Source organism: Sinocyclocheilus rhinocerous, unplaced genomic scaffold (assembly GCF_001515625.1).
Source record: "Sinocyclocheilus rhinocerous isolate Xijiao unplaced genomic scaffold, SAMN03320098_v1.1 scaffold591, whole genome shotgun sequence".
NCBI classification, from domain to species: domain Eukaryota; kingdom Metazoa; phylum Chordata; class Actinopteri; order Cypriniformes; family Cyprinidae; genus Sinocyclocheilus; species Sinocyclocheilus rhinocerous.
In genome coordinates this window covers 3,168,484-3,184,804 of record NW_015641476.1, presented here as the reverse complement: position 1 = coordinate 3,184,804, position 16,321 = coordinate 3,168,484, and the positions used below count along the sequence as shown (strand labels likewise).

Genomic DNA, 16,321 nt, shown 5'->3' with positions numbered 1-16,321 from the left:
TAGAGGAACAGAACAAAGAGCTCCGTGCTAGAGTATCCTCTTTGACTAAGAAATTGAAACGCAACAAAGCTGCAGCAAAAACTGATGTGGAAGAAGTTAGTCAGTCTGATAACAATTATCCTGACTTACAAGCTTTCTTTGAAAATCCTCTGTTCAGGCAGGGAAGATTAACATTACGTGTTAATATTTGTTACCCTCTATTTCGGCAGGGAAGTTTAGCGTAAAGTGCTAGCAATTTGTGTTATCCTCTGCTTTGCCAAGGAAGGTTAACAATAGTTGATCTGTGTTAACAAGTGTACCCTCTGTTGATCAGAGAAGTTTTAGTGTTTTGATTGTGTGGTAACAAAGAAACTCACAAAATGTTTAGAAAGAATGCTAGACTGATCCCCACAACTGAAAAAGGTGGTCTCGCGACTCCTTTGTGGCCAGATAGCGAATTCAAATCACTGTTAGGAGTGCAAATGAACCTAATAGTCACTGAGAAAGTTAGACAAGAACTAACTCAGAAATATGAGATCCATCCAGACAAGACTTGGTCTGTAGATGAGTGTAAAAAGGTACTAGGAGTATGTATACGCAAGAACAATGTGAAAGGCATTATCTGCTGCCACAGAGAATTTGGTTTAGCGCTAGCTATACAACAGTCTCAGCATAACTTAAAGCTAGAGGAACAGAACAAAGAGCTCCGTGCTAGAGTATCCTCTTTGACTAAGAAATTGAACCGCAACAAAGCTGCAGCAAAAACTGATGTGGAAGAAGTTAGTCAGCCTGATAACAATTATCCTGACTTACAAGCTTTCTTTGAAACAGATGTAGCCATCCAATCAGTAACTGATGTGCCTGTAGATTCAGTGAAGGTATGTGGCGCTAGGAGAAGATCTCAGGGAATTGAGGGAATTGAAAGTGTTCCTCCCAACTCTTCTGTTGTCCAAGTACAAACTGTTGCCAAAGCACTAGGACCAAAAGATATAGAGAGACTATCCCAGAGCTTACCCTCAGCACGCACAAATTTTTCTGAATTTAGAAGAGCATTGATCAGCAAAATGCGTCTCTACGACATGTCGTTAGCAGAAGTCACACAGCTGATGTCACAAATTCTAACTGAATCTGAATTCAACAGTTTTGAGTCTGCTGTTACTTCTGAACTACAACATGCCAGTAAAGGCGATTTGAGAGAAGGTGTTTTGAATATTCTAAAGAAATCATGGGACCCAAAATAGACTGGTCCAGAATCACTAACTGTGTGTAAAGGAAAGAAGAAACTGTGAGTGAATACACTGAAAGGTGTTGTCAGTCAGCTGCAGCATACAGTGGAATAGCTGACACTCCAGAGAAGGTACTGGATCATACAGGACCACTAGTTCGAGCATGGTTTGATGGACTTTTATCAGAGTACAGATCTGCTTTGCCATTCTTAAATCTAACATGGTCCACTGGAAGTTTGCAAAACAACTTGGACAGGTTAGCTACATGGGAAAGAGACTCTGATGTTAAAGCCAGAGTAAAGATTGCAGCAGTATCCTTTCAGGTCAACACAGAGAACCGACAGAAACGTAAAAATCCTAAGAGGGAGGGCAGTTGTCATTACTGTGGTAAACCTGGACACTGGATGAAAGAGTGTAGGAAAAGCAAGAAGACATTAGGAGAAATTAACAGCTTTACTCAGCTCCTACTCAGTCTACTTACTACTCTGAAGCAGCCCCTCCCCATTTCACCGAACTGTTGGAGCAGCTTTTTGGGTAACAGACGAGCAGGTTATGCAGTCACTTCCACCACTGAAGTGGTAGCTTCAGATCATCTTCCAGATCATTTTTCAGCTCAAGGTGCAGAACTAGTAGCCTTAACTAGAGCATGCACGCTAGCTTCAGGATCGGTTGCAAATATCTACACTGATTCCAGGTATGCTTTTGGGGTAATTCATGATTTTGGTGTCATTTGGCAAAGTAGACAGTTTCTAACTTCTGCTGGATCCCCCATTAAGCATGCTGGATTAGTGAAAGATTTAATGTTTTCCATGAAACTTCCAAAGAAATTAGCGGTGATCAAAGTGAAAGCACATCTCACAACTAATACTACGGAAGCTAAAGGTAATGCTCTTGCTGATGTAGCTGCTAAACAGGCTTGTTCCTATGCAACTGTACAAGTGTGTTCAGGTAGTACAGCACAGAAGACAATTCTGCCTCCTGAATCAATTATTGATCTGTACAAAGACGTTCCTCTATATGAAGCATGGACATGGTTAGACAAAGGAGCCACAGTGGATTCATCTCGCTGCTGGACCAAAGAGGGGAAGTATGTCGCTCCCGAATCACTGCTGCCATATTTGGCTCAACAAATACACAATTTGGGTCACAGTAGTCCAGCAACGATGAATCACAGGTTCTCAAATCAATGGTGGAATCCAAAATTCAGAAATGTAGCCACTGAAACAGTCAAGAGATGCGTTACATGTCAGAAAAATAATGATGTGCCAGCAGCAACTACAGCAGCAACACGTACCCCAGCTCCACCAGGACCATTTCGTCACCTGCAAGTTGATTACATATCGTTGCCTCCTTGTAAGGGAAAAACTGATGTTTTGGTAGTAATAGACAAGTTCTCGAGATGGATAGAAGCTTATCCAACAGGGCGTGCTACAGCTGCACATACTGCTAAATGTCTTGTCACTGATTTCATTCCCAGATGGGGATTACCAGATTGCATTGACTCAGACCAAGGTACACACTTCACAGGACAGGTAGTCAAGGAAGTGTCTAAAATGTTGAAGATTAAGTGGAATCTTCACTGCCCATACAGGCCACAAGCATCAGGACAGGTTGAACGAGCAAACAGAACAATCAAAACCAGGCTAAGCAAAATGCATCAGGAAGGAGTACCGTGGGTCGAAGCACTGACAGCGGTACTGTGTAGTATGAGAGCATCACCTAACAGATCAGTAGGACTGAGCCCTCATGAGATTATTACTGGACGCCCAATGCAGATGCCAGGTGTGATTGATCTTAGAAATGCTGATGTACACATTGCCTCAGATGCCCTGATCTCTTACTGTGAAAACCTCACAAAGGCAGCACAGAGTGCCAGAGAGAGAGTTGAGTCATGTTGGCAGGCTCCACCAGAAGGGGGACACACAATCATCCCAGGTCAGTGGGTCATGATAAAGTCATTCAGAAACAAACCGTTAGAGCCTAAGTGGCACGGACCACATCAAGTGATGTTGATTACAGCAGCTGCAGTGTTGTGTCAGGGAAGGAAAACCTGGACTCATGTTTCACATTGTAAAGTTGTTCCTCCACCTACAGGGATAGGATAGGACACACGGACCAGTGAGGAGCCCAGGAAAGAACCGAATGCAACAGGCGTCGGGGGCCAATCCTGGGTGAAGAATCCCTCATAGGCCTTCCCCATCCACTAGTCCATCCTTACCTCGCTGTTCTTTAGGTGTCCCAGGAATCAAGAAATAGGGAAAGAAGGAACAACAATAGCAGACTCAGATCGAACAAAGGATACAACCCTAGTGTTTGCAGTCTTTTACAACAAATACTGCTCTGTCGTCTTTTGTTTTCTTTCTTACTCTGTGCAGATACCACTTGATGGCTGTCCCGAGACCCATACGCACCGACCTCATCACCTGTGTATGAAGCCACCACCTCTGAAAGACAACTAGACCCCCTACCAAGCCAACTGTCACGGAAGAAAAAATTAAATACACAACGCAGAGAATCACATACGGGAACTTCAGTCATCCATCAACATGATCAAGATTGCCGTACTAGTAATCATCATGGACATCGTGGAGATCATGGATAAAGTGTAGACTCCAGAAACAACATATTCTTAGAGCTGATGAATATGTCAAGAAACGCCTTGTTTGCTGGAAAGAACGTTTGCATGCCACACACGCCTTCAGTAGGAGCAGGAATCCCATGGGTGGCACACCCCATCTCCAACTGTGACACGTGTACCGGCTATCAGAGAAAATACACACTCCACTCCAAGCTCTCCACATCTACATAATTCAGCTCCTACCACGAACAAAGAAGATGGCTGCATTCCAGGACTCACTTGTGCACAAACATGGTGGTCAAGAACTCTTGGAGCATTAATCCCGTCTTATGGTGTCATACAGGCCCTTGATCAAGTCAGAAGCTTATCGAATTCTGTACAGAAACTGGCCAATGATACGGCTTTGGCCCTGGGTAACATCATGGACACTCTTGCTTCGCACAAGATAATGATCTTACAGAACAGAGTGGTCTTGGATTACATTCTTGCAAAGCAAGGGGGAGCCTGCACCATTATCGGCCCTGAGTGCTGCACCAGGTTAATGGATCCAACAAAGGACTTGAACAAAATCCAACAAGACATTCTTGATCTTTGAAACAACATATTCTTAGAGCTGATGAATATGTCAAGAAACGCCTTGTTTGCTGGAAAGAACGTTTGCATGCCACACACGCCTTCAGTAGGAGCAGGAATCCCATGGGTGGCACACCCCATCTCCAACTGTGACACGTGTACCGGCTATCAGAGAAAATACACACTCCACTCCAAGCTCTCCACATCTACATAATTCAGCTCCTACCACAAGATGTTGGATTACAAATTTATAAAATGTTATATCTAGGTTCCAATGTAATAGTATATAAACTGAAAAAGTTATGTACATTGTGTTTTACATTTTGAGGTAAAGATGATGAAGATCAAGTCAGGCATCCCAGGTGTCTGAGACATTAACCTTTTGTCTTTATGCACTTCCTGACCATTGGGCAGGGTCCCAAGTTAAAGGTGAATGCTAAGCTCAAGGCACAGCTGTGCCTTTGTCTCTATGATAATGTGAAGGTATGGGCGATACTGTCAGGCTGACTGGATTAGCACCTATGCATTTGAATGACACTGTTATGCCGATGAGATCAGGGCTGGAGAAATTCCGGTAACGGGATGATTCCTGTAATGCATTTGCATGCTTTGTTTAGATTGTCTCCACCTCTATGTATCCCTCCCCCTTGAAAGGTATAAACTCTGCTGTGCTGAGCTGTAGTCAGACTTGGATGACTGCAGCAAGTCCTCAATAAAGAGTAACTTCTGTATGAAAGATATCCCAACGTCTCCTGGTCTCTGCTTCGACTAGGAAAAAGTTTCCTACATATCTTAAGGACATTGAAGTGTTTAAAAAGAAAAAAAGGGGGTATAAATATTGAAATAACTTCACCTCACTTGTCCTAAGCTGCATATCCATCCTGAAATTATCTTGCCTCCTCCATAACATTTTGTTTCTTCTGTAGCCTTTGAACGTGTTTGAGGAAGTATATATTTTACCACACCCTTAGGAGTGTACAGAACTGTCCATTGCAATGGTACAGTCTGGCAGTGAAAAAAATTTATATTCCAATGAAAAAAGTAAGCCATAGGTAACTTGACAAATTGATGTCAGAATTTTCCTTTTTGGGTGAACTGCCCCTTTAATAAGTCCTGTAGCGTCTGGACCAATCAGACACACAATATAGTTTTTGTTAGTTATATTTAACAAATACTCTGTAACACCACTCAGTTAACAAACCATATGATTTAATAAAGTCTTACTTGTATCACACTTGACGTTGGTCATTGTTTGCTCATAACTGCAGATTTATGCTACAGGCTCTGTGTAGTATTGTACAATAAGAAAGTTATTTCCCTTAACCAGGAAATTAACGTTCTTAGAATTGACAGACAGTTGACCCTGAGAGGTCAAGTAAATACTTACAGCGGATCTAAATATTTATAATTAATTATAACTAGTTATGATTAATTATTCATATTTCCCCTTTGAGCTGATTCGCTACAGTCCATTATCATTAACCTACTTTCCAGAATGTGTATATACAATTACTGACTTAAAGTTGTGTGTGAAGGAGCCAAAAGAAGTGAGTCAGTACACTTTGTGTTTCCTCACCTATGCACCTTATTAGTACAATATCCTAAAAGAATGCAACACTTAAAATATGCATTAAGGGTCAGTGAACCCGAAAACGCTGGTTACTAGGACATTGACACACTAAATGGAACTGCAACTGAGTCACTCTGTGTGGGAGTTTTCAAACAGCTGCTGATATAACAAAAGTTCCCTCTTGACTCAGTTGTGCTGGGCACCAACATTATTACTCAGATAAACTGATGCTTCCAAGCTTCTACAACTATAATGTTTAGTTCTATGATTCAAAATATTACTATAATAAGATTAAAAGGTAAAGGATCTGTATTCTAATGATTGTATTAGTAGCCTACTTGTTTTGTATTTATGTGTGCTTCAATTTATGTGTGCTTCACACTGATTGTTCAACCAGGAGCTGACTCAATCCCTGCTGTGTTAAGCTCATTAAAGAGCACAGTGACCCTGGAACTCACATGGAACATGACCCCATTCAGTGTAATACAAAACACCCCAACACAATATGGTCACCAGAAGAAAAAAACAAACACACTGCCTGAGCCAAATAAACCGCCAATACATCATCAGTAACTGAAAATCTTCCAGGAAGCTTTTTCTGGAAAAGGAGACCTTGTCCATGGTCCTCCAGGGGATGTTGCACTAATTTTTGGTGAAACGGGACTAATAGTAATCATTGTTCGGAGACATCAGATGCGCGTTAAAAATTAGTCTGAGGCCTGGGCTTATTTAATCCAAAACAAAGCTTTCTTTGGCTTGTATAATAATTTGTTTCTCAAAGTTTTATTTACTTTTTTTCACCAAGCAGCTGAAGGTCTTCAACTGATGTGGTGAGAATGAGGGAGCGTTCTGGCCTAGATTGTGGTGTGCAGTGAATGTTGTGTTGAGAAGCAAAGGTCTTTGAAATCTTTTAAGTACATGGAGTCTGTAGGTAAGCGGGCATGTCACGGCCTGGTCTGTTCACATCCTGTAAAATTAAAAGAGAGATATTGCTGACCTGACTTGTCCTCCATCCTGGTTCTTTATGTCCTGTAAAAAAAGATGTCAGAACGAATAATGGCAAGTGTTGGCCCTGCTTGTCCACATCATTGTGTGTGTATTTGTTGCCCAAGCTTGACTTTCAGAATTACAAACAGTTCACTTTGCCTATTGTAGTCCAACAGCAGCCCAGCTGAATAGACAGATCATGTTTTTGGGCAAATGTGATTTTGACCCTTGTAAGCTGAACAGGATTGAGGAGTACATTGTTTAAAGTTCAAGCACATGTACTGTGTGACTGAGTACAGGCATGTGATTGTCAGTGCACATTGGTTGTGCATTAGGGTTTCCTGGGATCATGAGATTTCGAGAGGAAGAAGGAGGCATGTGTAGACAGGTTCACTGACCTGGTTCCTGTTTAATGTGGAAATATTTTGTAGTTTTTATGAGAAGTTTTTATAAGATTTGTATAAATTATTGAAAATTATGACTAATTGATGTGTTGCAGAGATAAACAATATTGGATGTAACTTTTAAATAAGATGTTAAAAATGCAAGTGGTACTTGAATTTGCATGTTATGTCATTTTTCTGTTTCACTCTGTATCTAAATTGTAAGAGAAATGTAAGAGACATAAAGCGTGTGTGTGTGTGTGTGTGTGTGTGTGTGTGTGTGTGTGTGTGCGTGCGTGCGTGTGTGTATATATCTATGAAAGCCACACAGATTGCAGAAATCCCACTCAGCCAAGGAAGGGGGCGGTGGGGGTATCTGCGAGTGGATTCTGAGAGATGATACCAGTGTTCCATTTCACAGCCAAGAAAACCAGCACATGGTGTGAAAAGTAATGCTTTAAGCATGATGAACAGTCTTATTCTCAATCTTCATCAACAGGAGATGTAAGAGAAAGAAAATGCTGTTATTATAGTATAAAGTACTGGCAAGATGCATTAGTAAAATTCAGTTGATTTATGTAAAACAGAAAATAGTGCATTTAGAATTAGTATGTTGTGTTCAGTTCTACCGGGCACATTTATCTATGACTAATAAAAAAAATTAAAAAAAATTAAACAATAGTCGGCACACCATAGGCTCCAAAAATGCAAAACAATTTAATAATGGACTTCACACGAGGTAACATTTCAAACTCACAGGCTCTTCGTCAGACAATTAAAACAATTTCAAACACGCCTTTACACTCACAGGTGATTAATCAAGAGTCACGTGACCTTAGAAGAAAACAAAAAGATCATGGAACGAAAAAGGCAAAATAAAATAAAAATATAAAATACTAACTGAGAAAGTTATTTTCTTTGTCGTGCACCCAATTTTGAGCATTTTTTGTCATTGATGTGCATGCTTTGGTTCCATCTTTTCTATGATTAAGTTTACATGAACCCTCCTAATGCAATAATAAGATATACAGTAAAAGTAAACATATGTATACACAATACTTTGATCAAATGTATATGATTAAGCTCATAATCGTAGCAATAAGTGTAGTAAAATATTTGGGGTATGCCGATTTTAATCACAATAAACAGGCATGTAAACACTTTGCATGTATTCCACTCTGATCAAAGTGTGCATATGCTTGTGATGTACATGAATGATGTCACACTCCTGCAGTGATGCGTGGATTCGTAATTATGGCGGTAAAGACGGCCTCACAATTTTGAGGTGCTGAAGAAATTGAGTTCAAGTTGACAACGTTGCACAACATGAATATAATGCAGTATATTGATGGTTGAAAACAACAAAATGGAGACATTTTTGGAGCATCACTGATAATGGAGGTAAAAAATAACCACAATTCATACACTCTCAGAAAACTGTCACTGGGGCAGTACCCTTTCAAAAGGTATACCATTGTACCTTATTCACCCCAAAAGGGTGCATATAAGTACCTTATACTAGTAACTAAAGTGTGCATATTAGTACTTAAATGGTACATATTATTATTTTTTTTTTTTATTATTATTATCTTTTTTTCTGAGAGTGTAGCGAATAATTAGAAAAATTGCATGTAAACAAGAGAGGTTTGCTTGCGTCACAAACATCTAACTGCGATTATGCCTTACTCTGATTATTGGAAATAATCACATTATCTGTGCACATGTAAACATATTCTACTTTCTTATTTTGTTCCAGTATAACCCTGATAAGGCATTATTGAGTGGATCAGGTCTTATGCTGCCCAAAGTTCTGAAGATCCAAAGCTTAAAAGATTTGTTTCTTCTTTATGATTTCATTTCAGTCACGTAAAAACACTACGTAACAGATTGTTTTTGAACTAAAATCTGTTTCAGCAGAAAAGGCCATGAGAAAAACTGTCAGAGTACAAACATTCCTTAAGCATCATAGTAGGTGTTTGTGTTTTCCAGAAATCCGTGAGTTAGGCGGATTTAATTTGTGCATCGTTTTTGTTCAAATGGATGAAGAGTGGATTACAACTTACCACACTGTTCTCAATGACTAGCACGTTACACCAAAAACACAAACTGCAATGGTCAAGTGACTGCATGCCTTGTATCCTTCTATCCGTCTATCTATAATCCATTTATATTCTATATTCTTAAATGTTTTATTTTAAAATGTAAATCTTAAAAATCTAATTCATACTTTGAAAAAAAAAAAAGTTTAATTACTGAAGATAACTGCATTCAAAAATTTTCTGAAATTCATTGTATTTTTTAAAAGCATAATATAAGCAGTATAAAAAGAACTGGTACTCACCATTTTTATTTAAAAGTAACATTTAAAAAATAAAACTTGAAATTGAATGGTTAAAATGTCACTGTGAGTACTTCAAGTAAATAGGTCATAGTAGTTTGCTGACTAAAATGTTTGGGAACTCCTGTTATGAAATTAAGCAGTGAAACATGATTTGCAGGCTTGCTTGCATACGCCTAAACACACATTCATATTGTGCAGATAAAGTCTCTTTCATGTTTACTGTACATGATGGCCATCATGTTCTAATCGACTAAACATTGAGGGGAAAAATGTTGAAAACAACATTGGACAAATTGAGAGACAGAGATTTGAAAGCTGAGATATAAAGCGCATATAAATAGTTTCAAATTGAGAGAAGAAACCAAAACAGGGTAGATGGTGGGAGGACAGAAGGAAATGGGGCAGAGATAAAGTGGAATGAGGAACACAAAAAAGCCTGTGTAGTTAAGAGTGAATGTTGTAGCTTCACTATGGAACACTCAGTACAGAATGTGTTGCAGTCGCAGATGATGTCACATTAATGCCTTAGTGTGACTTTTGTGTTCGTTTGTGTAAACTCATTTGTTTTTGTGTATCATTATGCATGTGTGAGTTTGTGTGTGTGTGAAGGGGGTTAGCAGATTGTACAAGTTGTGCTGTGTTTGGCAGATGTCCATTATTTACTCTGCAGTATATGTCTGACAGATCCTAAGAACAAGCTGTCCTGGGAAAGCTGTTTTTTTTTCCACACGTCTCTCTTACTCTTCCTTTCTTACTCTGTGTTTGAGATGAGCAGGGAGCTAAATCTTTGTTCTTAGTCAAAGACACTGAAGAGGATTATCTATATGAAGGAGGTGAGTCTTTTCGCTCTGTGTTTCTCAGTAGCAAAGCTCCTACAACCAGGGGTAGGTAAACAACTACTTTTGCAAAATAAAATAAAATCTCTTTCAATAACTAAAAAGACTGCTGGATCACAATCCTCTACATTTCATGCTTAATCTGTGTTTTGTTCTTGTTTACCATATGTTTCAATAAGCACTTTATTAAGCAAATATCAATATTCTTTGATGCTCCTTTTTCAGTTCTGGAGCTTTGCATACAGCATAAGCACAACTTTTCAAATTTACCAATAAAGGTTTTTTTGTTTGTTTTTTTTTTACGTAATGTACACTCACATGAGACTCCAGTCATATTAGTAGCCTAACAAAATCTTTTGTTTGACATATCAAGGGTTTCCTGTGCACTTTGATACAGTTTATAATATATATCTATATCAAAATTATTTGTGATGTGAATGTGAAAGGCTGCCAAAATGTCCTAAAGACAAAACTCAGTTCTTTGCTGTAAACTGCCAATAAAGTGTCATAATCCTGATGGGGTTATGTAAAATGTAGTCCTTCAGGAATGTCCTAGACCTTCTCAACCTGAATGATAGTGTTACCAATGTTATTGTAAAACAAGACGGAGCTTATTTAAGTCAACATAATGTTTTCTTCCTGACTCAATTATTGTTACACTATAGGAAGAAATGTATAACTGGCTGTTTTAATATAAACTTTATCAGGAAGAAGAGTTTGCATAAACATGGCATAAATTGGTTTAGCCAGCTGTGTGTAAAGCACACCTGCTGAACTGAAGGGGGTGGATGGGAGTTGAGAGGAGTGATTTTAGTTAGGAATGTCTTGCCTGCTTCTTCTTTCCCATTCAGGCTCTTCAAGAAGAAAGAAGATTTGCATAACGGCTATTTTGTAATTTCAGCTATATGTACATGAGATTTTTACAATAAAACAGTTCTTCCCTTTCCACTTTTCTTTGTTCCTTTTGTGCTGATCTCAGATACATGTTGTGGTCCATAGATCTTCATAATATGTTTTGGAGAAACGCAATATGCAAATGAAAAAAATTTAAATATTAGTTTGTCTGCAATCACTTTGGCACGAACATTAATGCCTCTCATTTTTAAAAAACTCCTTTTAAATGTCATTTTTAATGTCATTTTTAAAAAGACACAAAACTCGCCATCGATGATCAAAGTGCACATTTTTCAAAACTCTACAAAAAGAAAAATGTTTTGAGTTTTGTTTTGAGGGTTTAAAAAAAATGACACCAATGTTCAGAAATTAGTGCATAAGTGATTGTAAAAAAAAAAAAAATTATTACAGAATGAGGATGAGTAGACATTAAACCGGTATCTGCCATGACCTTCATCCTTGTTCAGTCAGGGTTGTTGAAAGCATCTCAGGACCCTCCTGGAGGTCTGGGATAGGCACATTGAGGAATGGTTTTGATCTTGACCCCACTTAAATGGCCTTAAGAGTGGATCATTGACCCCTGCCCCTTGGGTAGCTTCAATTACACTCTGTTACTATAGGGAAGGATTTTACCTGAAGTCCATGCCAGATATGACACCTCTGAACCTCTGTGACAGAGAACCTGCGTCAGCAGAGCCTTACACTCTGGGTTCATTTCTGCCTCTGTATAATATTCAATTACTTCTATTAGAAATTAATCAGATTGAGCAAGTGAAGATGGAAAGAGATTATGAAATATTGCAGGACCTAATACTCTGTGAGAGATTGTGTTAATTTGTTCATGCACAATGGGTCTTCTCTGGCCAGTATAGGTATGAGTTTATACTGGATTTTAAGGCCATCCTCTGAAAGGGTTACTTTCCCCTCATGTTGACCTCAGGATTTGGAAATTGACACAGTGGAAACATTTTGATCTTGCTGTTCTGTAAATTGCGGTGTGCTCTAGCCAAAAAGTGTTGATCTTTAACGTTTAATATGTGGCCATCTATTCAGCCAGAAGATGTTATATTCCTTGCCTGATTTGACCTATTACAACAGGGAGCTGAGTGGTCTACAAATCTATAGGCAGCCACATTGCAGGAGTCATTGGGTTCAGTGTATGTTTGTATAACGTTCAAGGAGTATGAAGCCAGGTGCATCCTAATCACCACTCCCTTATGTTTTCACATTCCTGGTTCGCCCACACGAACTCCTATGCAAATGTGTACATTAACAGCATGATAAAGTTGATCTCCCTCCATGAAATCTCATTTAGAGAGTGCTGAACCTCAGAGTGCAAAGTAGAATTTTACTTCCTTCATCCCTCCAAGATCTAGAGGCTTTTCTTATTGCATAGCGGTGCAATATCCCACGACACACAGGACTTGTATGACAGCATTCCAGGAAGGATTGTAGCTATTCTGAGGGCAAATTCTGAGGGTCATTAACACCAATGTTCCCTTTAAGTTGCGCACGTATGTGGCCGCACAGAAGAAATAATATGCCGCGCAGGACAGACACAAAAATGAGTTGGGAAAGCCATTCGATTGAATTCTAGTAAATGCAAAATAATTGCAATGCTCGGTCAAACCGCAATAGAATTGGATAGAGTTAGAACCGGTGAATGCAGTTTACAGTTTTCATAGAAAGAGAATGATGTGCACCAAATCAGTCCCTGTAGAAATCAAATACTTTAACCCTCTACCGCATGGTGTGGCCATATGGCAACATGGTCTTTGTGTTCATTTCCTTGCCACTGTCTCTTTAAGAGAACATTCTCGTTTTTTTTGTTGGAAAGAGAAGACCTTAGTTTAGCCAATGATGTGCTTTGGGTAAGTCACATGACATGCAGTTTTTTTCTGTGGCGAGATTTCTGACAGACTGCCGTCTCTTGTCGGTAGTAGCTGAAAGCAAACTAAAACGTCAGTAACAAACAAGGACCAGTCCGTGTCACTTCCACAAAAAAATCGGAAACATCACTGTTATGATGTTATGATGACATATTCACCTCTCAAAAAAGTTTTTATGAAATTAGTTTTTGGTAAATCATTCAAATGTATGTGTTGCCAAGCGGCAACACTGTGCAATAGTGGAATGACATTATTACAATAGTTTAGCTAGCTAGCAAGGTCAGCTGCAATTTGTTAAGCTGTAACAATAACAACATTAATACTAGTGAACACTATTGTATGCTGTTGCCGTATGGCAACATATCATAAAGTACCTTAAAATAATATTTTTTTCAAAAAAATTTTTGCCAGCCCTTCAAGTTAAGCCATTCTTCGAAAAGAAAAAGAGTCAAATATTTTTTTCTATAGGTCTATCATAATGCGTGCAGTGGTTGAGGATGAAATAGCTCAACAAGAGAGCTAACGCAAATGCAATGACAAGTGAAACAAAACGTTGTTTTCATGTTTTAAACAAGAATTGCTCGATTAAGTAGTGGAAATAGTGGATGATGTGCACAGAACGTTAACTAAACTCAGAGAAATTTACAGTTACACAGCTATAGTAGTGTGCAAACTCTATTACATGGGGATGTTTAGAGTAGATAACTATATAAGAATTCACATGTTCACGTTTTTTGAAAATAATAATTGAAAATATTTTTTTATATTATATTATATATTAAATTATAAGCCTAATAAATAATTGACATCAAAAAGGACGGACATAATTAATATCCAGCCCCAGACACCAGATCTTGTCAGAAAATATCCATTTTGTCTGGTATTCGAACAACTAGTCAGCAGGGTTGTCGATACCCAAAACCCGAGGTAGATATGTGGGGGCGTGTTAGAACGAGCCGTTTTAGGGGGGCGTGGCAGAGTCTTAACTTTGATAAAGAATATCTCTTTGGTTTTGAGACTTTAGTCTTTGCAACTTCAGGGATCTTATCTATGCACTATCAGCTTGTAACACTCCAAAGAGAAAGGAAAACTTGAAATCGCATCATATGACCCCTTTAATATCAAGTCTTGTCTGGTACCCAAAAACCAGTGTTTTGTCTGGTACCCAAAACTGTATTAACAGTCTTCTATCAGTCAAGAGTTAACTGAGTAAAGCCAGAGAAAAGCAGAAGCAGGAGACAGAGTGATGATGATAAAAAGGAGCAGAGTTTATTGTATAATCTTAGTTGTGTATGTTTCAATGCTTAGACTTCGTATGACCAGCACAAATTCAACAAGTAGTGTTATACCAAACTGCTTCACAACAACATCCCACAAACCTTGAATTTCCATAAACATTCCATCTTATTTCTTATTCATACAGACAAAACAGTTAATGAAACCCCACAATCATAACATAATGAAAATAATGAAAATGAATAAGCAAGCAAAATAAGAAATATTAAAACTATAAAAACAATAAAAAATAAGTGAATAAATGATAAAATAATTAAAATGATATAAATAAATGATAAAAAATAATCAAATGATAAATTATATAAATGGCTAATGTCTAATGATTATAAATGATTATATGAATAAATTATTATAAATGAATAAAAACAAGAAAATAAAAGCAACACATTTATGATTGCTCTCTTGATGCAACACACAGTTTGCATTTGAGGATACTTAGTTCCTATTATATTATATTATAATAAAGAATTGAACTGTTCTGTGTGAGATTTTTAATAGAATTTCTTGGTAAGTAACACAGCACTGTAAAAAAATGTTTTCTCAGGTAACCTAAAATGTCCATCATTTAATTATATCAAGGGTCAAATCAAATATAAATAGCACATTAAAGTTAAAAGTTTTCGAAATGTCCGCCCAATAGATAAAAGTTTTGCTCAGCAAGAAAACAAAAATTAGAGGGAACACTGACACTAATATATTGGCTTTCTGTTATTTTGTCCAGCCACTTTACAATTCAATTCAATTCAAGTTTATTTGTATAGCGCTTTTCACGATACAAATCGTTGCAAAGCAACTTTACAGCAAATTAAGTTTATACAATATTTAGTGGTAGCTTATCAGTGGTGACTGTCAGTTAATGTACATATGGCAGAAATGTACGGAAAAATCATTTAAAGACGTAATCAAACAGACGATGAACACTATTAACAGCAATTATTATATGATGCAATCAAACTTATAGCAAAATGTGGTAGTTCTGTATGTTGTTTCAGGGTTGGCATCATCTGAGGTCCTCTGAGGGGTTGGCATCATCTCTTCTCAGGTGTTCTGGATCCAAACTGAAGCTTGTGTAGATCCTATAGTACCACAGGATGTCAATCCCGTGGCAAAAACAGAGAAACAAAATAGAGACATAATTAGCATAGCTGCTGTTCCAACCAAGCAAAATTGATTTGTTTAACCCAAACTAAAGAAGAATAATAATGTGCATTTGATCAGATACAACAGCAGTACAAGATTATGAGATGCATTATTTGAATGCTTGGCCAAAGAGATGTGTCTTTAATCTAGATTTAAACAGAGAGAGTGTGTCTGAACCCCGAACATTATCAGGAAGGCTATTCCAGAGTTTGGGAGCCAAATGCGAAAAAGCTCTACCTCCTTTAGTGGACTTTGCTATCCTAGGTACTACCAAAAGTCCAGAGTTTTGCGACCTTAGGGAGCGTGATGGATTGTAGCGAGGTAGAAGACTAGTTAGGTACGCAGGACCTAGCCCATTAAGGGCCTTATAGGCAAGTAATAATATTTTGTAACTGATACGGAACTTAATAGGTAGCCAGTGCAGAGACTGTAAAATTGGGACCTAGGACAGATCCTTGTGGCACTCCATATTTTATTGGTGATAATTGAGATGACTCCCCATTTAAATGAACAAAGTGGTAGCGATCGGACAGGTAGGATCTAAACCATCTTAAAGCCTGCCCTTGAATACCTGTATAGTTTTGTAATCGATCTATGAGTATGTCATGATCTATAGTATCGAACGCAGC

General features: G+C 38.2%; 1 protein-coding gene across 1 annotated transcript in view; it reads left to right on the top strand.

Annotated features, from left to right (window-relative positions):
• The window catches only part of LOC107755027 (uncharacterized), a 3,079-nt gene extending 1,859 nt beyond the window's left edge, over positions 1–1,220 (top strand). The window contains exon 2 of the mRNA XM_016571666.1: positions 588–1,220. Coding sequence (XP_016427152.1) covers positions 588–1,220 — 633 coding nt within the window. The remainder of the gene's footprint in view (positions 1–587) is intronic.
• Positions 1,221–16,321: the final 15,101 nt, after the last annotated feature.